This window comes from Gopherus flavomarginatus, chromosome 7 (genome assembly GCF_025201925.1).
Source record: "Gopherus flavomarginatus isolate rGopFla2 chromosome 7, rGopFla2.mat.asm, whole genome shotgun sequence".
NCBI lineage: Eukaryota > Metazoa > Chordata > Testudines > Testudinidae > Gopherus > Gopherus flavomarginatus.
Genome location: NC_066623.1, coordinates 87135339 through 87162992, shown reverse-complemented (window position 1 = coordinate 87162992; position 27654 = coordinate 87135339). Strand labels below are relative to the sequence as shown.

At 43.1% G+C, this 27654-nt stretch overlaps 1 protein-coding gene across 3 annotated transcripts in view; it reads right to left on the bottom strand.

The window, feature by feature from the left end:
* The window catches only part of DDAH1 (dimethylarginine dimethylaminohydrolase 1), a 146691-nt gene that overhangs the window by 74627 nt on the left and 44410 nt on the right, over window positions 1-27654 (bottom strand). The window contains exons 1-2 of one of the 3 annotated variants that reach the window (XM_050962196.1): window positions 11138-11846; window positions 10315-10936 (exon numbers count right to left, since the gene is read on the bottom strand). The exons of 1 other annotated variant lie outside the window; for it this stretch is intronic. In XM_050962196.1, the coding sequence (XP_050818153.1) occupies window positions 10907-10936; window positions 11138-11815 (708 nt within the window). In that variant the 5' untranslated portion in view covers window positions 11816-11846 and the 3' untranslated portion in view covers window positions 10315-10906. Of the gene's footprint in view, window positions 1-10314; window positions 10937-11137; window positions 11847-27654 lie in introns of those variants that run through there. One more of the 3 variants, XM_050962195.1, reaches the window with a different exon arrangement.

Sequence of the window (27654 nt, the reverse complement as noted above, 5' to 3'; positions counted from 1 at the left end):
GGAGCACAAGTAAACATAATAACAGAAACAAAGAGAGAGATGTAAGGAGAACATGTAAGTGGAAGAGTCAATAGTGTCTGTGAAAGACTATAGAAGGAACAATTCCAGTGCAGGGCAAGTGCATGCTAACACTTAAATACAAAGGAAAAATGATATAACAAGAGTTTGTGATGGTACAGAGGCCAACAACCAGTCTTGGGTCTGCCCATATGTGAGGTGCTTGGTCTTGTTCAGAGGATATCTACCACAGAAGAATAAAAAGCCAACACAAATCCAGATATGTAAATATCAATAGCATTATATGAAGATGTATTCACAAAAAGTGGGTGTCTCCCAGTAATGTACAAGATACAGTTAAGAAGAGATGCAGAACCCATGGTACATGCTACATGAAAAGTTTCACAAGCCTTAAGCTGCAAAACATGACAGCAACTGGTATTTAGAGACTAGAACAGGGGTCGGCAACCTTTCAGAAGTGGTGTGCAAAGTCTTCATTTATTCACTCTAATTTAAGATTTTACGTGCCAGTAATACATTTTAAAGTTTTTAGAAGATCTCTTTCTATAAGTCTATAATATATAACTAAACTATTCTTGTATGTAAAGTAAATAAGGTTTTTTAAATGTTTAAGAAGCTTCATTTAAAATGAAATTAAAATGCAGAGCCCCTCAGACCGGTGGCCAGGACCCAGGCAGTGTGAGTGCCACTGAAAATCAGCGTGCGTGAATTAAATGAAGTGAAAGCAGACATACAACTTGAAAACAATTCTCAGGTTGACCTTGTGGGCCTGTCTGTATGGCATCAGCAAGCTCACTATAGCGGTGTGATTTGTAAAGAGCATTTTAATGTGTTATGCTCTAACTATCCTATGTAAACCCTGCTAGCATGCTCTAAAGATACTGAGTTTTCATTGAATAGTCCTGTTTCAAACAGGACTACATTGACATGAACTGTGCACCTTTTAGAGCGTGCCAGCAGGGTCTCTGCAGGGCAATTAGAGCATAACATGTTAGAACGCGCTTTACCCCGTGGTATGCTTTGCCACATCATGTAGACAAGCCTTGAGACTGAACATCTTGTTACAGAGAAGAATTTGACTAAGGAGGGTTAGTAATGAAGCATATCATGAAGATTGCTCAAATGCCCTAAGACTGCTCGAGAAGTATTTGGTTGTATTCAGGCAACCTGAAGAGTTGTTAGTTATGGTAATTGTAATATCTTGATAGAGTTTTAGTTAAGTCAGAACATTTTTTAAAAAGATGTAAAATAGGGAAACTAAGCTACAGTGTAAGTCCTCCAGGAAGTGAAAAGATGGTTGAACTGCCTGTACATTCCAGATGCAGTCTTTGGCCTCATGGGATACATTTCCTGCTGGAACAGAAACAAAGAAGCCCAGAACAGGGCAGCGAGAAGCTGCAGCTGCACAGAGTAGGAAGTTTATTACCTCATTTCTCTAAGTAGTTTGGGTTCATAATAAAGGGTGCACCTTAAAACCAGTCTGTTCCTCATTCAATACCATCAGTACAGTCTCTCTGCAGAAACCTGGGCAAAACCCAAGAAAGAATACAGTCTGGCTAGGGCTGATGATCCATGCCTTCCAATCTAACTTTACTTTAAAAAAAAAAAAAAAAAACTTTAAACTAATGAAAAGTTGGGGACCCTGAAGAGACTGTGGGCAGGTGTCAAGACAGGACGCTAAAGCTCACAGATAACACCAAGGGCCTTGGTACAAGGAGGTAAAACAGAGGATGAGTGGGAGTCTACAAGATTCACAGGATTAGTCCTCAAAACAACTGTGACAATCTGAATTAAACTGTTAGAAATTCTCTCTCTTTTGCCCCTCTCAGTTTCATCACCGTCCTTTTGGGAAATGCAGGATGATCATTGCCAGCTGTGCTGCCAGATTCTGCTAACGTGATCAGTCAGCAAATGGAGGTTCTGTTGGCACCAGCATGACTTTAAAAAAAAAAAATCACTTATCCTAATTAACTTTAGGGAGGGAGCTAGCATAGCTAAGGGAAGTGTTGGCTATGCTTAGGAAAATCATCACTGTCCATCATTCTTTTGGAGTTGAGCTATTTTGTCACCTAGCAGCGTTTCTCTAGTTTTTTCGCTCTTTTTTTCTCCTTGCCCCTTGGTCACATTATGTGACAAAGCACTGGTTGCGATCTGCATGTCTAAAATGGCTCCCCTTCCATGGTGCTCTGTGACCAGTCTATGAAGCACTTTGAGGTGAAAGGCACTGAATATGTGTGAAGTATCATTCTGGTTGACACATTTGCATTGCTTTATGTAACTTTCAACTAAGCAACTAGCCTTCCCACTGGACTTTCATCCCATTTGTTAGGAGATTGCAGTTCTGTTATCGAATACAGGAAGGTTAAAACTGTGTCCATGTTTTTTAAAGAAAGTTTCCATTTATTTCTTGATCTCATTGAAGAACAGAACTTCTCCCATAAGCTGAGCACATCTAGGATTTAAATTAATGAAACAGGAGAGCAAGGGACTAATTGGTTCCCCTCATCCTCCAGCTGACCAACGGGTGGATAAAGAATCTGGAAGAAGAGGGGGCCCTCCGTGAGGTCCCCTACTCCATTCTCTCTTCTCAGCTTCTACTGGGGCTGTCCCAATCACAGCCGGTCTCATCAGGTTTCTCACTCATTGCGGCGGGTTGGTGGCAAACCACTCTCCCGTACAACCTCAGGTTACTAGAAGGCAGCCCTCCCTTTCATTCCCTTCTGGGCCGCTGAGACAGGGGTTACAGGTTCCCTCCTGCTTGCAAGAATTCTACCTTTAAACCAACAAGCGAGGAAGCACAAGGGACTTTCCATTATGGAAGAGGTTCCCTGCATCACTCACCTCTGCAGCAACCCTTCTCCCTTTCCATGCAGCAGAGCCAAGAGGAGGTCTGCTGGTTATGGGCACTGTTGATCAGCACTTGGATTTCCATCTGCCAGATATGCAGGGTTAAAGGATGGCGGTAGTGCTGCTTTGCACTATCCCAGTCACACACAACAACAACTTAGACAGTGAGAGAGACACATGGATCAAACTTCTTCAGAACAGATCCCAAAGTGTTTAGAATGTGACCTGAAGAGACTGCGCTAGAGGGCTGAGTCAGAACACACTGGTATAAAGAAAGGATTTTGAACTGCTAATAATTCAGTGACCACAACATTATTTCAATCATTATGACTCGAACACTGCATGTATCAATGTTTGCATGTGGCTTCAAAGAAAGACCAATCAACTGATCTGCATCAGGAAATTAAATAAGGTTTGCATTTAGAAGTTTTTACTTGTTGAATAACTCCATAATTCTCCAAGACATATGGATCTGATAACAAAAATTCTGAGGCGGACAATAAACTTGATTCCTTGATATCAAAAAAGTTCTTATTTTTCCATTAAACTATTAAACCTGTGATTTACTTGATTATTTTTCTAGTGTGCTAAATTAATTCTGGAATTTATCCATTTTACTGACAAATTGATTTAGCCTCTTTTCTTTCTGGTTTGCAAAAGCTTTGAGCAAAAATGGTATATTCCCTAAAACAGTACAGTCTCAAAAACTAGTTTCTGTCTAGAACATTGAGACATGAACCAAACTATCTAAAAGTGCTTGGTTGTCTCAATGGTTTTAATATAATAACCAATTATATCTGCAAAGCTTGAGTTACATACAGTGCTACTGTAATTTATTTCAGTTGAAAGCAGATAACTACAGCTGTCCTTACGAATTAACACATTTGGTTCCCCATTCTCTCCTCACACCAGCATAATTCCATTGAATTCAGTGGATTTACTCCTGATTTGGACTGGTGAATGGAAAATTAAAACAGCATTTAAGAATAAAATGGAAGTGAGCAGTAATCATACTAGTTAACTTGGAAGCTTAATACTGCCAGCATTATCTCACTCTGGGAAGTGTTAATCAAAGGAAGTCAGAATTGCAAGACTTGAGTGAAATAAATAAAAAATGTGGAACTAACGTGACAGGTGACTGACTCTACCATGTGTTCACTCTGCACTTTCACTGCTCTCCATCCCATTTTCCTTTGGGAGAAAGTCTGCCGCGTCTTTCACTTTAAGCAGCCTCACTGAACTTCAAAGTTGTAGTAAGGGTAATATCCATCTTTTTGCCATACTCCCAGGCACTTGCTTTTTGCTGTTGTTATAATTAAATCAATTTTTAAAACCTCTAAAAATAAAGTATTACCTTGAAAAAAAAAATCAATCTATAGACACACACATCCCCCTAAAAAACCTTCAACTTTTTCCTGATACCCAAACCTTCCCCTGGCCTTCACCCCAATAAGTTGCCTTATGGCCATTGAAAACAAACTTCACCCCAACATGCAATGCTAAGAGAAAGTATTGCTCCATTCATTGCTAAGGAAAGCTCAAGGGCCTGGAAGTGTGTATAGAGTTTGAGTTAGAGGCAGCACTCAATTTAACTTTGCAAGGAATACAAGCCCTAAATCACTTAAGATATGGGATAAAATTTTCAAGAATGCTTATTTATGAGACTGATCAGGAAATAAAGTTTCCAAATAAATATGCCTATGCTTTAATTGGTCTTTTTATGGGGACAAGAAAGACTTTTTGGTTAAAGTAGGGGTTGGGGTATGGAGGGCTAGTTTTTCTATTATGGAGAGTCTAATAAAAGTGAATGGATTATACTGCAATTTTAAAATTATACTGCTTTAAATATTGCTTTAGACAACATGTTGAACCTAGGTAGGACAGACATGGAGCTGCTCTGTAATAATTTATTACTATTGTATATTGACCTGTTTATAGGGATGTTTATTATACAAATATGTTAGTTTATTTTAATAGCAGGCTGCAAGGAAAAACAAGCAAGAAGGGATGAAGAGTAACTCAAGATAAGCCGCCCTTTGGCCTTCTGCAAACACTTAAGGGTGATGTTCCAGGGCACAGGGGCAGAGCCACTGGCTTTGAGGAGTATGGCTCAACCTCCTGTTAAGCCTACCAGAAAGGCCAAAGCACCAGAGCTGACAAGAACAAAGCAACTCTGGCTGCATTAAAAGCTTCCTTCTCTCTTGGAGGGGGAGCCGTTTGGAAAAACCAGACTAACAGGCATCTGCTGGGGTATCTGGAGAAGCTAGTCCTGCCCAGGCCACCGTTACGGAATGGAAGGTCTTTAGGTAAGCTAGACATGCATGCAGATTTACTGTTGTTTTAAAACCCTTTTTCTCTAAACACTTTGTTCCTATTGGTAAAATAAACAATGCTTTGCTTTTAAGAAGGCTGTGTGGTCAATACAAACACCAATGGTCACACACTGCCAAAGGGAAGAACCGCAGGTGCCAAACCTAGTTGGATCCAATGAACAAGCCCAGAGACTATGCACATGGTACTGTATCCCAGAGCATAGTCTAACAGATGGAGAATTGCTAAATTCCACCCAAAGAAAGATAAAGGCAGCCTGACCCCTGAAGGAATGCACTGAGAGAGATCAGGAAGAGACAGAAAGAGGTGCAGCTAGCCCTGTGATACTGACATTATGAAGTACCAGAAAAAGATTGAAATAAATAAGGCCTGGTCTACACTGGGGGTAGGGGGGAAATCGATCCAAGTTATGCAACTTCAGCTACATGAATAATGTAGCTGAAGTCGACGTACTTAGATCTACTCACCTCGGCGTGTTCACTGTGCTGAGTCAACTGCTGCCGCTCCCCCGTCAACTCCACCTGCACCTCTTGCAGTGGTGAAGCACAGGAGTCAGTGGGAGAGTGCTCTGGGGTCAATTTACTGCGTCTAGACTAGGTGCGATAAATCGACCCCTGCTGGATCGATCGCTGCCCGCCAATCTGGCGGATAGTATAGACAGACCCTAAGAAATGGTGCCCATAAACAGAGGAACTGTGGTCTCACCTCACTCCTCAACACAGATTTCATAAAAGAGTGCTGCTGTGAGGTCTCATTCCCAGTACGAAGTACTGTCATAAGTAATTAAGAACTACACCAGTATGACAAACAATGTCTAGTTTATGATGCAATACCCTGGATTGTTTTAACATTTGTTCACTTATTTTTCAAATACACATAATTAAATAATTCACAGTGGATGTTCCAGTCATTAGAGCAAATAAGGGGAGAACATAGGGGTTTCCTTTTCTTGTTTTTTTATTTATAAGCACCTATGGATCATTCACTTGATGAACGTAAGTAAAGCTGTACCTGCTGAACTGTTGCAAAGTAGATCTTAACATATTCATGATTTATTTGAGATCTGGTTTCGCAGGAATTAACTGTGTCAACCTGTATTACAATAGTCAAAACTGATTTTAGACAAAGTAGACATGAATAATGTTTTCAGTATAAATATACCGGAGCTTCATCCCTTCCTGTGTCTCTCCTACACACAATACTCCATTAGAGAAAATGTCTCTGTAAATGTGGTTATGTTATGAATGGGATCAGGTACGGACTCCTTTCTATTTATTGTTTCACTGTTTAATTTAGAGCTTTCAAAACTCAGCTTTGAACAAGTATGTATTGCACATACACAAATACTGATGAATTTGACTGTACCTTTCCAAATACAGTGAAATTTAATGGTGCTGTGATTGAGCATGGATTCAACAAGGAAACATTACATAAATACAGCTGGGTTTTATATTACTACAAAGCAAAAATTTAGCTAACTCAAGGATAATTTGTTACCATACACAGCCCCTCCAGAATTGTCCTTTTTAATTTTTGTGCATGCTTGTCCCAGTTGGGGTTACGCCATCTTGTGGGTTTTGGTTAATGGGAAAGTTAAACATTTTATCACCCGGCTGGCACTTGTAATAGCCAACATACAATTCATTTCACCCTTTAGTTCACTGTTTTTATTACCGGGAGCAGAAAAAAGGTATCAAGGGCCCAGATCTGCCAAATTTTGCTCCAGCTCCCCACATAAACATTTCCTCCCAATACAAACCACTCTGTCTTCTTTCCCAGATCCCCTTCACATTAGCCTCTTTCACTGCCTCCTCAGCCTCGGGCTGTCCAGCTCATCCACCTGCCTTTAAAGTCCAAGCCCAATTAGTGGCTGGAAAACAACTTTCTTAAAAGAAAAGAAAAAACCAACAAAAAAAAACCAAGCTTCCTTCTTCTCATTTTACAGCTGACTCCATGCTCTTTGCCTACCCCTTAGTCTTTGCTCTATGGATCACATCAAGAGTAGGGAAAACACAAATCTATAAATACCCTCATTTAGTTATACTGCTACATCCTATTTCTCTGCATCAGCACAAGGTGGGACCCAAGGGTGGGCCAGACATGCTCATTTCTTGCCTCAGATCTGCCTACAGCCTTCTTTTGAGCTGAGTGAGCCCCACCTCCTGCAGTGCCATCAATAGCAGTCAGTTGTGTAGCAGGAGCCTTCTACCTCCTGCCCATCTCCCACAATCTGCTGCCACATTTTGCATTGGCCCCCTTGCTGAATCTTTACATTACAAGCTTCTGGGCTCCTTCTGAGCACTGACCTGGATCCAAATTTAATTTGTTCACTTATTACAACTCATAACATAGTATTGGCAATTCTATACCTTAGGGAGAGATGATACCTCTATTCTAAGCTTAGCATGGCCCCTTACATTCACATAGAGCAGTGGTTTTCAACTCAGGGTATGGGTAGCTCTGGCGGTATGCAGAGGGTTTCCAGGGGTACATCAACTCATCTAGATATTTGCCTAATTTTACAAAGGCTACAGAAAAAGCACCAGTGAAATCAGTACAAACTAAAATTTCATACAATGACTTGTTGATACTGCTTTATATACTATACACAAATGTAAGTACAATATTAATATTCCAATTGATTTATTTTACAATGATATGGTAAGAATGAGAAAGTAAGCACTTTGTCAGTAATAGTGTGCTGCAACACTTCTGTATTTTTATGTCTGATTTTGTAAGCAAGTTGTTTTTAAGTGAGGTGAAACCTGGAGGTACGTAAGACAAATCAGACTCCTGAAATGGGTAGGGTTGGAAATGGAAAAGTTGAGAGCCATTGACACAGAGCTCCACTGAAGTCACCAGAACTCTACATGGGCATAAATAATCATGCTAGCGGGTCATATAGGTTCAGTGAAAATTCTCTTGAAGAAGTCTGATTGAGAAACAGCTGCATTTGAAAGTAACATACTGCACCCACATACTACTTTGATGTCATTACCTTTTTAAGCACATATCTGGTTGCACTCCTCCAAATACATGCATGTGCATGTTCATGAATGAGAGATTTGCACAATCTCTCAGACAGTTGCACTTTTTGACAAGACATATGAAAAAAAACTTCTAATTCATTTTTTTAAAAGGAAAACTAAATGCAAAGAATCTAGGTAAATGGCACATTTAGCTTTTCCCTGAGGGCCCAAAAGTATGGTAGCAGCTTCAAAGAAACAAGTAAAGCCCCAGCCCTACCCCACAGCTCATCTGTGCATACGGATTGTGAAAAGAGCAGTGAGGGACAAAAGAGGAGGGGAACTGGAATGAGGAAGAGAAGAGTTACAATAAAGATGATGTGTATACACCGTAAAACACCTTCCCAACTTAGTGGTTCTGTAATTTAGGGGACGGGGGGGGAGGGTACATTTTATACCCTAATCCCATCTCACTTATTAGAGGCAAGGTGACAGAAATGAGTTTAAGATGCATTTGAATGCAGAGAGGGAGGTGGTCTGATGAACAGGTTTGAAGTGTCAAACAAAGACTGGAATTTCAGAGCAAAGATTCCTGTAGCAGTAACTCAGCCACTTGCACCTATTTGTTAAATGCCAGAGTCTACGTTCCTGTGCCCAAGATTTTCCACTGGTTTCTACCATACAGAAATCACAGGTGCACCATGAATGCACAATTGGGTTTAAGGCATTCATATTAAAATTATATGTATTGACACAAATAACTCAGGTGCACACAAAGGGCTGGGTAAAGGTGACCATGGGCATCTTTGTTCTGAATGTCCTGAAACGTGAGAGATTAAGATACACTTAACGCTTTATAAAAAGAATTTTATTCTGAATATAATCAGAACTATTACTAATTTGCACCAATAATTGAAGACCCATTATGAATTATTGTACTGTGCAGGTTAATAAATACTGCGAATTAAAACTGAAAAGAGACACAATAAGTCTAAGTTTATGTTGCAGTAGTATCAGTTATTGATATTTACTAGTGTGTTATGAATAGTTATGATGCAAAAATAATACACTCTTAACTTGCAACTGTTTATCTACATTCTATGAAATCTTTACAGATGAATGGCAAGAGCAAGCAATAAAAATGTTGTGCAGATTTATACAGTGGACTGTTCAAAACACTTCTACTAAGATAAAGTACTAATTATTTGTAAGAGAGACTTATTCTTCCATGACAGATCTTTGGTGTTATTGTATTATCTAACCGCCTGATTTCTCTTAGCTGCTAATCTGCTTCAGACTTTTCCCAAATCATCCTTTGTTGGCTGCTTGTATTTCATTTTCTGGTTGGCTGATCTTCTCCCTGCTTGTCTGAACTGAATGCAAAGGTGCTTCCTGACATGAGCCACTTCTGCCCTGGGTATAGGGTACATCATTAACCTGAAACTGGGAGGAGTGTTATTAGATGTATTAATTAAATAGTATTTCCCCCCTTTTCATATAAGAGGATACATTGCTGAAGGACGCCAAGTGATGATGTGACTTAGAATGGTCATAAACACATATGAAGATGTCGGAGGGTTGGTATTACAGCTTAATGAAGAAGAAAACACGAAGTCCACTTAAATTATTGAATCCCAAGCAACCAAAACACCTAGAATCCCTAGAGGTTACACTATTTAAAAAAGTGTTGTACAGTAAATTCAAATATGCTCTGAGTGTGACAGTGGCTTTTTAGTCAATTTATATTTAAATGTATTTGAGAAACTAAACTGACTGCACGTTTTAAAAGCATACTTAACGCCACTCTACATGTGCACTGACCACCATCACAAGGGCTACACCCAGGAAATAAATTTCTGCACTCAAAACTGCAATACAGTGCTTATACAACCTGCTGAGTTAATAAGATGAACACTTTAATATAATATATTGATATATTAATCTATTATAAGGACATCCATCACACTAAATTATGTAGATGTGCACTTTTGTTTGTTCGTATGTAAAAAAACCACAAAACTACACATACCGTCTTTCAGTGTTTTAAAGGAGTGATACACATTCAATAGAAATGTTAGTGAAACGGAATAAATTCAATGTTTCCATCCAGCTTCTCTAATGTAAGAGTAAATTTATATTACATCTACACATGTATTAAATTCACACTGAGCCTTGTGCAGTGTTGCACATATACCTGGAGCTGTTAATTGGTTTTTAACATTTTTGTACCATCTCCCTGGATTGTGTTTAAACTTACAAAGAACTGCTGTGATTTACTATAAAGGGCTTCAGGATGTCTTAAAACAGATCACAGTGATCTATTTCGTGCAACAAAATGTCAGACATCCCGATATGTTTGTTAAGCACAACTAGTTGTAAAACAAAAAGGGACTAGATCCGTTTTTCAGTCTAGACAATTTGCAGTCACCATTACAGCACTGCCAAGACAACAAGAACATACATCTGGATTCATTTTCTTTCTGATACAGGTGATTCACTGCACGACTGAGAACTAAGTCAGACGTGCTCTTCCCAAACTATGGCTTTTGTGCTAAGAATGGGAAAGCTTCTCCATAAGCACTCAGGTTGGAGTTCATTGTGGGAAAGGGAGACTGCAAGTGCATTGAGCATTTTCTGTCTCTCCTCTCCCATCATGCCACGCCTTACAGCACCGCACTCTGAATACACTGCTCACTCCCCGGAAGAGCTATTCCTGGCAAACGTTTCCCACAGAGATCTTCGGTTTAATTCCGTGCATTTGCACCGGCTCTGTTCTGCATTAAGTTAAAATAAAACGTCACAGAGCAAGTCCGACCAAAAAATGACCCAGCCTGGGATTCTGGGGACCATGGGCTCTACCCCCGCCCGGAAAGGTGCAGAGATCTTAGCAGAGACCCCGTGGGGACTGGAGGGCACAAGGTCTGGAGCCCCGCCTGTGCTCAGCGAGCCTCTCCCGCTCCCCCTGCAGCTGGTACCTCCTTTCTCCTGCTGGGGGCCCCCGGCCGGGTGATCAGGGCGGTCTCCTCGCACACCACGGCCACGTCCTCCACGAAGACACAGTCGGGCAAGCTCTCGTCGGCCGGCAGCTCCAGCACCTGCAGGCCCAGCTTGTTCTTGAGCACCCCGACGTAGAGCTGGTGCTGCCGCTCGGCCCGCGCGAAGTCCACCTCCTGGCTCTTCTCTATGCGCAGCGCGTGCTGGGACAGCGACTCGGCCGGCGCCCGCACCACAGCGTGGCTGCACCGCCCCAGGCTGGAGCTGCCGCTCAGTCCGGCCATGCTGGGAGGCGAATAGCAGGCACCGCCGCGCGCTCCCTGCACAGCAGTTGGGCCCCGCACCCCTCTCCGTCCCCGTGGGGTAAGGCTCACGCGGCTCGGCCTGAATAGGCAGCCTACCATTGGTGCGGTTTCAAGAGAGTTCCCATTGGCTGGCTGCTTGGATCGAAGCACCTGATTGGTCGTTTTGGCAGAGCCCTTTACCTGTTCTTTGGGTTGTGGGGGAGGCCCAGGACCTGTTCCTGGATGTGTAGGGGGAGGTGGAGGAGAGTGCTCTGCAGGCTGCCCTTGCAAGTGCTCAGCTGCTGCCCAGCTTGGAGCTAGCTGGCTGCAAACTGTGTGGATAGAGGAAGGTGGGCCAGGTGCCCAGCCCCTCATTCACTGAGACTTCACTGTATCTGGATTCCTCTGACAGCACATAGGCCACATTCTGAACCTGGGTGCCAGTGCCTAGCGGAGGACTCCCTGCAAGTGAGGGTGGCAGGGAGAGGAGGAGGAGGTTCTTCATGTCCTTTCTCCCTTACCCATTGTGCACCTATGTAAGGACCAGGTGTATGTATTGCACCCTCAATGTGCAGGGATGGGAGAGGGCTCTTTAGCTCTAAACGTCTTTTTGGTAGTGAGGTGTCCAGTCAACAGAATTTGGTTCCAGATGCAAAGCTAAACTTTCCCCGGAGCTGAGGAGGGAGGATATTTAAGGCCATCTTGAATTCTGAGTTGCTAACTTTCCAAGAGCAGTTTCTTAGGCCAGGTCTACACTATAAACTTGCATCCATATAACTAGGTTGCCAGGGCCGGTGCAACCATTTAGGTGAACTAGGCTGTTGCCTAGGGCGCCGAGATTTGGGGACACCAAAAAGCCCCCCCAAATTTTTTCTTTAAATGGTCAAGCAGCCACTGCTGCTGGGACAGAGAGGGAGTCTGAGCTGCCCGTGGCAGCAGGCAGGCAGTCCCCTGGGTCAGGGCGCCTCCGCGGCAGCCGGCAGCCCAGGGAGTTCCCTGGGTCTGGGCGCTGCCACGGCAGCCCAGGGGGTCCCCCAGGTCAGGGCGCCGTTGCCGGCAGTCCAGGGTGTTCCCCAGGTCAGGGCGCTGCCGCGGCAGCCCGCAGTCCAGGGTGTCCCCTGGGTCAGTGAGCCGCCGCTGCAGCCGGCAGCCCAGGGGATCCCCCTGGTCAGCACGCCGTTGCCGGCAGCCCAGGGCTTCCTCTGGGTCGGTGTGCCGCAGCGGCAGCCGGCAGCCCACGGTGTCCCCTGGGTCAGTGCGCCGCCGCGGCAGCCAGCAGCCCAGGGGGTCCCCCGGGTCAGGGCGCCGCCGCAGCAGCCGGCAGCCCAGGGGGTCCCCCGGGTCAGGGCGCCGCCGCGGCAGCCAGCAGCCCAGGGTGTTCCCCGGGTCAGGGCGCCGCCGTGGCAGCCGGCAACCCAGGGAGTTCCCCGGGTCAGGGTGCCGCCGCAGCAGCCGGCAGCCCAGGGGGTCCCCCTGGTCAGCGCACCATTGCCGGCAGCCCAGGGCTTCCTCTGGGTCGGCGCGCCGCCGTGGCAGCCGGCAGCCCACGGTGTCCCCTAGGTCAGTGCACCGCCACGGCAGCCGGCAGCCCAGGGGGTACCCCGGGTCAGGGCGCTGCCGCGGCAGCCAGCAACCCAGGGCTTCCTCTGGGTCAGAGCACCAGCAGGGCTGCCCAGAGAGGGGGACAAGAGGGGCAATTTGCCCCAGGCCCCGCAGGGGCCCCCACAAGATTTTTTTGAGGCCCCTGGAGCGGGGTCCTTCACTCGCTCCGGGAGCCCTGGAAAACACCTCGTGGGGCCCGGGCCCCTGGAGCTTCTTCTGCTCCTGGTCCTCGCTGGCGGGCGGTCCTTCCGCTCCGGGGCGGAAGGACCCCCCGCCGGTGAATTACCGCCGAAGCGGGACCCGCTGCCGACATGCAGCCCAGTCTTTGGCAGTAATTTTGCGGCGGGGGGCCCTTCCACTCTGGGACCAGTCGCTGAAGTGCTCTGGAGACCCGCGGCAGGGGCCCTCCACCACAGAATTACCGCTGAAGACCCGGCTGCACTTCGGCAGCTGGTCCCACTTCAGGCGGCAATTCGGCGGTGGGGGGGCCCTGTGGCAGGTCTCTGAGGCACTTCGGCGGCGGGTCCTGGAGCGGAAGGGCCCCCCGCCGCCGAATTACTGCCAAAGGGGCCCCCTGCCGCCGAAGACCCCAGGCCCCCGGAATCCTCTGCGCTGCCCTGGCGCCCCATTGGCAACCCAGGGAGGTCCCCTGGGTCAGCACGCCGCTGCCGGCAGCCGCCAGCCCAGGGGTTCCACTGCGCAGTCCTGCTTGGAGAGGACACGGAGTAGAGGTGAGCTGGGGTGGGGAGGTACCGCAGGGGTCCTCAGGCCAGGGGGCGGGGAGCTGCCACGGGGACGGGCGGCACACTTCAGGGCGGGGGGGCCGGGGAGCTGCTGCAGGGCTGGGGGGGGCGCAAGGTGGAAGTTTCGCCTAGGGCACGAAACTTCCTTGCACCGGCCCTGTAGGTTGCTCAGGGGTATGAAAAATCCACACCATTGAGCGACAGTTATACCTGCCTAACCCTGATAGAGACAGTGCTGTGTCAACAGGAGTATTTCTCCTCTCAATATAGCTACTGCCTCTTGTAGAGGTGGATTAACTACGCGGACAGGAGAAGTTTTCCCGTTGGCATAGTAGCATCTGCGCTAAAGCACTGCAGTGGCATAGCTGCAGTTTTTTAAGTCTAGTCCTGCCTATCCCAGCACTGTATTTTGTTAAAGGAAGTTATATTTGAAAACAAAATGAGGACATGTGAAGTGTGGTACCTTCTACTTGTGTAATACATTCGTTCAAAAATAGTTGTACAAAAGTGACAAAAGCATCTCTCTCTCTCTCTCTCTCTCTCATTTAGTTCTTGATATTTTTTCCTCTCTCAAAACTTCCATGAAATGGTCTGCCCTGTTTCATATAAAAACATGAAAAAAAAATCAAAGTTTTGCATGTACTCATGGAAAATTTACTTTGAACTGAAAGAAGTTTCACACTTTTCAGAAATGTGATACTCTTGCCCTTATTTGGTCCTGTTTCAGAGAAGTATCCTGTAAACATTCAGTTTTTGAGCTAGGTTTTGTTGTGTGTTGTTTTTTTAATGCAAAATAAGGCCATTTTTGAAATTTTTAAAATCAAAGCAAAACTTGAGGTTTTCATGTTGGTTTAGCATTTTAATAAACTAGTATTAGAAACAATGGTATATTCATTTGAAAATCATATACTGTACATGCATAATGTCACTGTCTACCAATTATTTACCAGAATGGGGCCAGACTCTGTACCATGAAACCAATGAGAGTTTTGCCATTGATTTCAGTAGGAGCAGGGACCTAATAAGGCTTAAAGGCCAATGGAGCAATGGAGCTAATTCCAGGATCAGGTGCCAAGTCATTTTTGTACATTGAGATAAACACCAAACGTGAAATCCTGGCTCCATGGAAATCTGTGCAAAACTTTGAATTGACTTCAGTTTTATTTCCAGTAAATGCAAGTATTTACTTGGATATCTGATCATTTCCATAACTGCATTCCTATATTTTAATTTACAATTATTCAAATAACCACAAGGGCACTTAGATAGCCAAATCATTCATATAACTGTACCTGCATGTCTTTCGCTTCAAGTTAATTAACATCTGATTTGGGTATTGTAGAAAGGCGGCTTAGCTCTCTCCGTCAAGATGTACAGCTCTGACAGTTTCTCCACACTGAGCCATAGCCTCCCTTTGGTGGTGGGGTAGTTTGGTTGGATGATTGAGTTCCTCCAGGTCAGCATGAGCATCCAGTAGAAGTCCAAAGGAAATTAAAAACAAACCATCAAATCTCCAAGTCTTTTTACTGGATCACTGTCCTCCCTTGAGGGCCTGTCTGCCTTCTCCCCCTTCTGCACTACAGCATCTTTTCTCTTCATTGCAGGGATTTCCACTTCCATGAGGTAGCAGCAAGTGGGAGTCCAGTCTCGCTCTCTACTCCAGGCTCCAGCCCAGGGACCTAAACTATGAAGTAACTGTCCATTCAAAGAAAGACCCGCCCTACTTCACTTTTCCCTCAGCCATTTTTTTGCTTTGGAATGCCTCCTCCTAGGCCTTATCCAGCATCTTCAGCCAAGTACTTCCCAGGTTCCTTCTCTGGTCATTGAAATGACCACATGTATGTAGTTATTTGAATAGCTATATAAATATGGGTATTAAATGTATTTTCAGTATACAAACAGGCAAATGACCTCTGTTATTTAGGAGAATGACAAACTATTGAGGATCTTGAAGATAGAATTGGAACACAAACATAAAATTTGATGATTCTACATTTATCAGAGCATCATTTTTTATTTTTATCATTATAAATCATGGTTTTGGCCAATGAAACACACTTTTTTTTTTGATTAGCATAATGTTAGCCAGAAAAAGAAATGGTAAGATTAGTCAATAATCAGAATAAATATAGGTGCCATAATAAGAAATAGCATGTGTTGAAAATCACTGAATAGAGTAGTTCTAATCATTTTAGATTTTCAAACATTCAAAATATGTAATTTATTTATAAACTTACTTTTTTTTTAACTCTTACTAAAAATTGTAGGAATATGGGATACTAGGTGATGCTGCCATCATGTGCATTTATTATGTGATAGAATAATGTGGTTCTCCTGTAGTAATTATCACTGACATGGGATAATCTCAGATGGACAATAGAATCTATAGGTCTATATATCATAAACTTATGATAGTGCTGTATGGAATGACTAAATATATAGAATTTGTTTCTAACAGCTTTTGTATGCCATTCTGTTTCTAAGGAGGGGAAGGCTGTTTATGGACAGAGGTCCTTATGCAAAGAATACAATGCATTTTGATGCAAAGAATACAATGCACTTTGAACCAGTAGCATTGTGGATAAACACAGGCAAATGGAGTTTATCCACTTCTCATTTGGGGAATGTGGAGTTTAGTTTAGGTTAGTTTACCCACTTCTTTTTTTACCACTACACCACTGCTTTGAACATATAAAATATTATATACGAACACAAAGTTACAGAAACAAAGTATTGAATATGCTATAAACCGAAATGCTACATGTAGCTATTTAAAGGAACAGGTGCAATTTAAATGTAAATCAAAACTAGCTTTTTGAGGTTAATATTTTTGAAACCATGACATGTCATTAACAATGTCTATGAACAGATGCAGTAGGAGCAAAATTGTGCATATTTATGGCAAGGGTAAAAAAAATTATTCAGTTTACATATAAATTAACAGTATACACAAAAATTACACAGAATGATTAATGTAATGTTAAAATTCATCATAATAGCATATGCAGTAATCCAAAAAGCTACAGGATCAGCTATAATCACCTTCATTCTTTCAAGATTCATGAAGTATATTTATTTCATCACTTTATGGATTACATTATTACAGATGCTTTGTGTTTTCCTAATATAGTCAGTTCAGACAGGTGCTAGTGGAAGTCAACAGAGATGCCATCTGCTAGCCAGAAAAGAAAGAGGTGTCACAAGGAAAGTATCCTAAATGAATTCAGCAACAAATAAAAACAAAAACCACCACCATTCTAACAGGGACCAGATTAGAAGGTACTATGCACAGCACTTAAACAACATGAAAATTGGTAGCTAGAAAGAGAAAATCGGGAAAACACACTGTATGTTCACATAGAAAAGTATACATATTCATTGACACTACAGTGACTTATTTGACAGGTCAGTCACTTTCAAAAGAAAGCAGTCGATTTGAAAGAAGATATTATTTTAAAGGTTTGTCAGGACAGAAAAAATCAACAAGAAACAAAGTAAAATTCCATCAGTTTGACAAAATCACTTGGCATATTAGCCAGATTTTCTAGCCATGGCATTACATTCAGGAAATAACTGATAATTTTGGCAGAAGATGGTTACATACTACAGATTCTGAAATTTATTTCTGGGATGAGTCGTGTAGCATAAATAAAGCATGTTTTATCACAAATATTTCTTTGGCATGTTACATCATCTCTGTGAGTCAATCAGGACTCAGAATTTATGCCAAAAATCAGGCAACGCCCATGTACTGCACTATGTAATTGAAGACCACAGTTGTTCACTGCTATTGAACAATTTGCATGACAGTAACAAACTGTGGAATTTGGATCAATGCCTAGTGTAAAAGCATATCAAGCAGCCTGGGCAATATTTTGAAGGCTTCTAGGATGCCAGGTCTGAACGTACTTTCCAGCACTTGCAGATGCTAGCAGTTCTTAACACCGCTCTCTCTCTCTCTCAAGTTTCTATATAGTGTGTGTCACTATGTTAACTAAGTGTTGCACAAAATTAAGGCGCATGAAAGACCAGAACAAAAAGGCATGTTAGGCATTCACCCAGCAACTCTCTGCCATGTGGATAAGTCCACTGTACCAGAAACATAGTTAGAAGACATTGGGTAAAATTTTCAAGTTTCTTCTATATTTCTTTCACCTCTGTAGGAAAATACTGCAACTACTTTGCAGAGTAATGCTAATAATCATAGAATCTAACATAATCAGACTGCTGCCCAAACATGAGAAGTATGACCCTACACTCCTTACTCTGGCGAAAAGTCCATTAGTATCAATTGGAGTTTGGTCTGAGCAAGGGTACATGATTCAGTTCTAACTGTTAGGGAGATAAGTATTATTTATCCAATTTACAGATAGGGATGCTGAGGCAAAGCTGTTAAATGAGGGCTTATCTACGCAGGAAAAATTAGTTTGGAATAGCTATTTTTCATTAAACTATTCCCAGTCAAATTCCTGAGTGGATTCTTTTATTCTTGAATAAGAATTCTTTATTCTGAATGATCTTAATCCACTTTGGATGTGGAGTTAATCAGGAATAGCTATTCCACTTTATATTCAGACCCTACCTTAAGCCAAATTTGCTTCACAATATAGACAAGCACTGATTGTCCAAGATCACATAACAAGCCAGTGTCAGAGCTAGGATTAGCATACAGAATTTCCTGACTTCCAGTCCAGCCCACTTTTACACAAAATAGCTCAGTCATTGAGGCAAATGATATTCTTATTAAAAATCATGTTATCAGGGTATCAACTCAATAATCTGGGTAAAGTCAGGGGAATTAAAAAACATTAACTGATTGCATTCAGGCAACATGTGCACAAACACTAAGACATCTTACAAAGCTTGTGCCAGTCTTTATATATTCAAAGTGCTGTACAAATATAACTATTTAATACTCAAGATTATGCCCTTTTTATTATAATGGTAGAAAAAGAAGCTAATGCAAGCTGAAAATAGCTGTGAACTATTTAGTGTTTATGTAGCAGAGACCTCTTTGGAGGGAACAGTGATCGCTTCCAGATGTTAAACCATGTACCAGTCAGCATCTGGCAGAATGTTCTGGAGGTGCAATGTTTTCCTGATTTCTCCTCTACCTGAGCCTAGGGGAACTGGAGTTGAGTTATCTAAACAAAAGGTTACAGATCCATACCCTGACTGCAGAATTTGTTCTATATGTAGCTTGTTCAGCAGAAACACAGTATTTGTTTAATCTACTGTGGTATAATGAACGAGGCACTTTGTCAGCTGGCATTTTACATAAGACAAGTAGCAATTTCCATGAACTGACAGCTAAGCAGTTGGGGAAAAAAAGCTGTCAAAGATTATCCTTTAGAAATCAGCTTTGACAGCAGTCTTGCCAATATATGTGGCACCAAGAAGCACAGACAAAAGTCAGAGGAGTCATGCATGCTTCACATCTATGGTCGTCCCACTTCTTTTGTTACAATGAGATGCACTAGTACAGCTAGGATGAACTTTGGATTTACTCAGTTGGGCAAACAGACCTTTTGGACATTAACCACATAACTCCTGTAGAATTATTTTCTATAGATTCATTGATAGTATCTCATCTTCTTCTAAAATTCCCTTTCAGTAAGTGAAATCTGTCATTTAGGAGTGTGGAAGATTAAAGATGTGGTGCACCAGAAATTCACATTACCATGGATGAAAGGGTCACCAGGTGAAAATGAAAGCATTAGAATTTTTCTTACAGAAGAGAGTGGAGAAGATGATATTTGGTTCAATGATGGATGCATTTCCTAGGCAAATGCAACAAATACTAGATAGACAGTGAGGAAATAAAACTAAGACAGGCAGTCTCTATTTTGTCATTGTCATTCCTGTAGAAAAATTAGGCAATAATAAATTTTCCGGGCATCTGGCATCTTTTACAGGCTAAGTTTAGGTATATGGTCTTCTGTGCACAGGAATGAGACAGCATTGTAGTAATGTATGATGTTATTGTATTAGCTTGGCAAGAAAAGGTCAAGACGCATTTTGTAGAAGACAATTCATTTGTATCTGACAGGTGCGTTACTCATGCTCAGCCCACACAATTGTATTATAAGTTTAGGTAGGAAATGCTGATCTATTAGTGATGGCACAGCCCTACAGTAAGTTTACCCAGGGGTGTTTGCACAGTCTGATAAACCCCCACCATCCATCATAAGGCACAATACATTTGCAAGACATACGGGATGAAATCTGCAATCAAAAGCTTCACTGCTCCAGTGGGAATCATGTGGGTGGACACCTGCACAGCACTCACAGCAGGATCAGAACCAAGTGTTGGATTTAAGCCATGGTTACACAGTGTGGTGTCTATAAAAGAACCAATCATTTAAGTGGCACAACTGCAGTTTGCATTGGAGCGCCTGGGATAGCAACTACATTAATAGTAAACATATATACACAGTATTTACTATTAAAAGCTTGAAAAGACTGATAGATTTGTAAAGGACAGTCCAACCAGGTGCTGACTGGATGATTATGAAGGAGGATGATTGGGAAGAAATTCAGTAGGAAAAGGCAGTTTCAGACTTACAAAATACAGTGGCACTCAAACTTAGAGATGTAAGGCTGCAGTTTAGTAACTACCCAAAATGGCATTGTCAGACACCTGTGGAGAATGCTTTGCCTTCAGGCTTGAGTGTTTGAGGAAATTTGTAATGTACAAAGCAGATTTACAGATTGCTCATTTTATTATTCTCAAATTGTTAAGAGCATCTAAAATTAATAGGGAAAAATGCAGGTGGATATTGTCAATAGCTCAGGATACTCTCTGGGACAGTCAGAAATCTGGTGGCAATGATGTTAGCCTTCTCGGAGAGTCTATTCCTGCAATTAAAGCAGAAAGAATTATGGCATATTCACTCGTGCTACCGAGACAGGGTGCAGGGACACTAGCTAGTGCCCAGTGAACAGGGAGCAAACGCTAGCCCACCTTCCCCCAGGGGAAGATCTGTAAAAAGGTCTGCCTGGGAGACAGAAGGGGTAAAAATCTTTTGGGAAGTTAGGGGTCCACAGCCAGGGTCACATGGCAAGGCTGAGTAGTAGCCATGCCAGGGCTTTTTCTGATTAATTTTTTGTGCTTGTGTTTATAACAAGAATTTATGTTAATTTTATTCTTGAAGAAAGAAGCCATGGTGCCTGAGGGTAAACTTTTCAGAAGTGCCTAAGTCCCATTGAAAAAGTCAGTGAGACTTAGGTGCTTTCAAAAATGTTACCACAAGACTACATTTGTCTGTTCTGCTGAGTCATCCAACCAGCTGACAACCCTTTTTGGTGCCCTATGGCAATCAGGTGGGCCAGGCCCAGGAGGTGACTGGACAGATGGATAGTATCTTCCTTCTTTATGGTAAGTATATTGTCAACAAACAGTTTTCAGATGTGAAACCGGATATTTAAATGAAAATGGCTAGGTAGAGTTAGTTACATATCCCTGGGGAAGACATCACAAAGTTATTACTTATATATAAGTCAGCAATTTTATGGATTTCTTTTTGTTCCCACACAGGCCAGGAGAAAGTTATTTTGCAGGCTAGGACTGGAGCCAGACAGACAGATTAATACATCACAAATAAAACTAAAAAAGTGAACATTTCCAAGGTTCTTTATTACTAAATTTAATAATATAATCTGTGGACAGTGATGGTTAAGAGATTGTATAAGCAGAAAGAATATGGAAGGTTAGCTTCAATATCAACCCTCTTGGTTTAATGCAATTATCTTTGCTATTATCTAGCACAGAAAAGGATGGGAAAGGTTCTTCTTTCTTCAACACAAGATGTTCTTTAGACTGCGCAGATTTGAAAAAAATGCAGATAATTCCATTGGAAACATGATCAAAATGTAATTAATATGGGCAGCAATATCACAGGAAATCTTGAAAGGATATCAGCTGTCGAAATTTATTCTTTTAGGACTTTCATATTGAGACTGCCTTGCAAGTCACCCCCAAGTATTTGATAATTTTTGGCCTCCAGCTGCAAAGGAGCAAGGAAAGGGAGTAGTTCAGGCACTGTTCATTAAGGGATAGAATATCTGATTTCTGCCAGTTTACCTTATAACAAAAAAAATAGAACATGTCAGAACAAAGGGTTCTCAATTCAGCAAATAAACCAACAGATCAAGAGGATAACATAGAATATATTGCACCAAGTTTCATACCATTAAGTTTTTAACAACAATAGCTAGTGGTTCTATAGCAAAAAATAAAACAAAACAAAACACAGAGGCTGATAGAGAGCAGCCTTGCTATATATTTACGTCCATTAAGAGGAGATTAACTCCATTAAGGGCAAATCTTGCTCCCACATTGATGGGTGCAGAAGGCACCATGTACAGTGAGAGGTGAAGTTTTGCCTTCTCTGGCATGGCAGGCTTAGGAGAGAGTATAGAGGGGTGTACACCCCACATGGTTCCATGAATGTGCTATGTGTGTTATCATAGCGGGGCACTTGGGGGAAGGAGGAGGAGGAAGGATGGTCATTGCCCCCATGCAGTAGGGGTACAGGAAGCACAAAAGTTACTACAGGGCAGCTTCTGTGGCTATGCTGTCACTCCATGGCAGACTGGAGGAGAATTCCTCGCCTTGCCCCTGTGGATTTCTCCAGCACAAAGCCCAACTACTTACTCTGTACAGATGACTTGCCACTCAGTGTACTCCAATCACAGGGCTGGTATATAGCAATAAGGGGACAGATTTTGTACCCAAGTGAAGCCTTTTTAAGCTTGAATATTAAATGTATTTTTGGCATCAAAAGCTTTAATGTTTTGATCCTGAAATAGCAAGGAGGTTTCTAGAATTATTGCTTTCCCAAAAGAAATTTGCTTTGCACATAGATAGAGAAAATCTAGTCCCTTCACTTAACATTGTGCTGAATTTCTGTCCAAGTATTGTTGTATATTTATGAGTAGCAAAAGTTCTATCAAAGCCTCAGTACCACCCATTTGGTACTATGTAGTGCAGGAGTTCTCAGACTTTTGTACTGGTGACCCCTTTCACACAGCAAGCCTCTGAATGCGATCCCCCCCCTTTTTTTAAATTAAAAACACTTTTTTATAAATTTAACACCATTATAAATGCTGGAGGCAAAGCAGGGTTTGGGGTGGAGGCTGACAGCTCGCGACCCCCCATGTAATAACCTTGCGACCCCCTGAGGAGTCCTGACCCCCAGTTTGAGAACCCCTGATGTAGTGGGCCTATCTTCACTCATCCTAAGGGAGCTATGCTACTTTATACCAGTGAAGGGTCTAGCCCACCTGTTCTTTAGTGATCTCTTGCAATTGACACATGTCAAAGTAAAACTAGACATTGAAGATCTCTGATTTTCTGTAAACTACTGACTATATACATAGTTTAAACCATTGGAGAGTCTTTCAAGACAAAACTAAGTGTGACTATCCATTAGTTTAAACAACAGTATAAAAGATTCTTTAGCTGTGCACTGGGAATGTTCTGCCTCCTCCTTGCTTAGCTAGCCTACCACTAATGTGCCTTGCAGACCTGTTGACATTTTAAAATCTCTATCTTTCTATGTTTGATGCCAGTTTTTGCATTATGTGACAATTTCACATAATTTCTTGTATTATGTACAGACAACAGATATTTTGCATTGTTAGTTGCCTTATAAGAATGCAATGAATGTTGACTTAACCGTATAGTTAGAGAGAAATTGAATAATAGATGCAGGCTCTCTCTGCTGTTAAGTTTGGTGGCCTTATTAGTTTAGCTGTGTTTGAGGACAGGTGAGATTAATGTACAGGACTTGTTATACTGTCCCCAAAGTAACTGAAAAGGAGAAAGTCAGCACAGAAAGCAGGTAGCCTTCCCACCAACGTCACTGAAAGAAATAGCAGATCAGCAGAACTGTACTCTACACAGTCACTGGGAGGCAGCACGGGCTCAGGCACTCCTTCCCTCTCCCCCAGTCCCTCACCTGGAGGTGTCAGGCTCTGGCTGTCAGCCCTGGGGTGACAGCAGCAGTGCAGAAGTAAGGGTGGCAATGGGGTGCTAAGTCTGCTGTGAAAAGTGATATTGACAAATATCACTTTTCCCTTTGCCTCCCTTATTTCTGTGCTGCTGCTGGCATGGCACTGCTTTCAGAGCTGGGCATCCAGCCAGCAGCCCGTTGCTCTCTGCTCTGCCTTCAGAGCTGGGTGGTGGTATATGTATTTGGGGAGAGGCCTAAACAACGACAGGCACAAAGAAGGGAGGCCTAACCAAATAAGTTTGATAACCACTGTACTAGAACGAAACTGGCAACTGCAAACTGAAATGTGTGTGTGCTGGAAACAGCACTTTCTTAGCAACTAGCCTGTGAATTTGGAAGCCACTCCCTGAAGAGGTCAGGTTTGCGATGAACCTCAGTGCCTTCAAAGTGAAATGCAAAATCCACTTCTTTGATCTAGACTTCTCGAAAACACTGCATTTAAAAACAAACATGCCTCATTTAACATAAACATAGTCCAGTGTCCCTGCTGACTGGAGAGAGAACAATCTCTATGTCTACACTTAATTTTCGAGAGGCACTCAGACACTAGAGTGACAGAGAGTGTATAAGAACCTGGAGATGAACAGAGTCTCCAAAACTGAAAGCACATTGTGCATTTGGGAAGGAAGGAGGGGGAGAATAGCTAATTTTTTTAAAAGTCTACCCACGTACTCCATTTAACCCAGAACTAAAATTTGAAGACTAAAGGGGTCTCAGCTCATGCATAACAAAGACATAGAATGAAGATATACATCAAGATGACGAGTACTGAGAAGTAAATTTTGTGCCCAGATGGAAATCGCTAGCTTTGTTTGTTCTTTGGCACCATCAGTTGCTTTGGATTGCAATTAAAAGCCTACCAGCTGCCAAGTATCCTAATTTCACACAAGAAATCCCACATCTCTCCATATACCTGAAACATGCCTCCTGCCACATTCATTCAGCTCTTTACAGTCATGCTTGCTGCTGCTGACATACTTCCTTAAGAGACAGCAGCACGTTCCTGATTGTGCATGGCTCCTTGAGTGAATGATTTCCTTGAACTCCTGAGGATATTAAACAAGAACAGCCTCCTTTGTGTAGTGTGAAGTGTAGCTGCGGTAAGCCAGCAATCTTGCAGGTCTGATACAGGACCTTTTGTGTCAGTGTCTTTCTTCCCTACTGCTCTGCTGTCTTCCCATATGTCACCATTGGTTTTTGTCCCCACTACATTTTGCAGCCTGCTTATTTCCCAGCCCTTGGCAATCCCCATCAGAAATAGTTTTTGCCTGCTCATCCACTTGCGACTTGGTGCTCTTAATTCTAGTAAGCACTCCAGAATCCATTGCAACAGTTGCTGCAACAACTTGTGCTCTGAATTCTGTGTCATGTTCTGAACGAAGCAGTTACAGACAGCAGAATGAAAGGTGGCACAGACCAATACTGAGGGTATGGCTACACTACGAAATTAGTTTGATTTAATAGAAGTCGATTTTTCAGAAATCGAGTTGATACTGTTGTTTGTGTCCCCACTAAGCGCATTAAATTGGCGGTGTGCATCCACAGTACCGAGGCTAGTATCGACTTCCAGAGCATTGCACTGTGGTAGCTATGGTTAAAATGGTTGGCAGAGACTGCGGGAAATGTGGGATAGCTACAGTCATCAGTCGCCCTTCCCTCCGTGAGAGCAACTGCAGACAATCGTTTCGCGCCTTTCCTTTTTGCAGATGCCGTAGCATGGCAAGCATGGAGCCCATTCAGCTCACCACAGCTGTTATCAGCACTGTAAACATCTTGCGCATTATCATGCAGTTTATGCAGAACCAGAAGCTGAAAAACCAGGCGAGGAGGTGATGGCAGCGCGGTGACGAGAGTGATGAGGACATGGATACAGACTTCTCTCAAAGCACAGGCCCCGGCAATGGAGACATCATGGTGTTAATGGGGCAGGTTCATGCCGTTTCCCTGGCCCAGAATCGGCATTCCACAAGCACAGACTGGTGGGATCGCATAGTGTTGCGGGTCTGGGATGATTCCCAATGGCTGTGAAACTTTTGCATGCATAAGGGCACTTTCATGGAACTATGTGACTTGCTTTCCCCTGCCCTGAATTGCAAGAATACCAAAATGAGAGCAACCCTCACAGTTCACAAGCGAGTGGCGATAGCCCTCTGGAAGCTTGCAACACCAGACAGCTACCAGTCAGTCGGGAATCAATTTGGAGTGGGCAAATCTACTGTGGGGGTTGCTGTCCTGCAAGTAGCCAAAGCAATCACTGAGCTGCTGCTATCAAAGGTAGTGACTCTGGGAAATGTGCAGGTCATAGTAGATGGCTTTGCTGTAATGGGATTCCCTAACTGTGGTGGGGCGATAGACGGAACCCATATCCCTATCTTGGGATCGAACCACCAAGGCAGCCAGTACATAAACCATAAGGGGTACTTTTCAATGGTACTGCAAGCACTGGTGGATCACAAGGGACGTTTCACCAACATCAATTTGGGATGGCCGGGAAAGGTTCATGACGCTCGCGTCTTCAGGAACTCTGGTCTGTTTAAATGGCTGCAGGAAGAGATTTAATTCCCAGACTAGAAAATAACTGTTGGGGATATTGAAATGCCCATAGTTATCCTTGGGGACCCAGCCTACCCCTTAATGCCCTGGCTCATGAAGCCATACACAGGCACCCTGGACAGTAGTAAGGAGCTGTTCAACTATAGGCTGAGCAAGTGCAGAATGGTGGTAGTGTGTGCATTTGGACGTTTGAAGGGTCGCTGGCGCAGTTTACTGACTCACTCAGACCTCAGTGAAACCAATATCCCCATTGTTATTGCTGCTTGCTGTGCACTCCACAATCTCTATGAGAGTAAGGGGGAAGACATTTATGGTGGGGTGGGAGGTTGAGGCAAATCACCTGGCAGCTGATTACGTGCAGCCAGACACTAGGGTGATTAGAAGAGCCAAACTAATCCCCCCATCCTTTTCTCTGGGATGAGCGCTTTAACCCTCCCCCCACCAGACCACATGGCTGGTATCAGGGAAGATCCCTGCTAGCCAAATGCAAACAGCTCAGCGTGAAGCCCCCCCCCCATCCTTTTCTCTGCAATGATCGCTTTAAACCTTCCCCAAACATGTGGCTGGTATCAGGGAAGATCCCTGCTAGCCAAACGCGAACAGCTCAGCGCCAATGCCCCACCCCCCAACCACTTGGCTAATTGCAAGGAGGATTTCTTTTCAGCCACAGGCAAACAGCCCAGTAGGAACAGCCACCTATGAATGTCCCCTTAATTAAATTCCCATATTTCAACCAGGTTACCATGAACGATATCACTCTCCTGAGAAGATAAAGAACGGATGTTGCTTAAATGCCAGCAAACACTGGGACCATACGCTGCCAGGCTTTGTCATGCAATGATACCAGATTACTTGCTACTAGCATGGTGTGGTAAAGTGTCCCACCATGGAGGATGGAATAAGGCTGCTCTCTCCAGAAACCTTATGCAAAGGCTGTTAGAGTACCCCAGGAGAGCTTCATGGAGATGTCCCTGGAGGATTTCCGCTCCATCCCCAGACATATTAACAGACTTTTCCAGTAGCTGTACTGGCCATGAATGTATCCCAAGTCCTTAGGGAAAATTAATGAATAAAAAACACTTGCTTTTAAACCACCTTTTTTATTTACAAAGGTACACTCACCAGAGGTCCCTTCTATGTCTTCATGGTCCAGGACACCGCCTTGGGAGGATTGGGAGGGTATTTCAGTCAGGGTGAGAAAAAGATCCTGGCTGTCGGGGAGAACAGTGTGCTATGTGCTCTCCTCAGCCTCATCCTCCTCCTCGTCCTCCTCATCTTCCCTGTCCGCAAAATCCTCAGG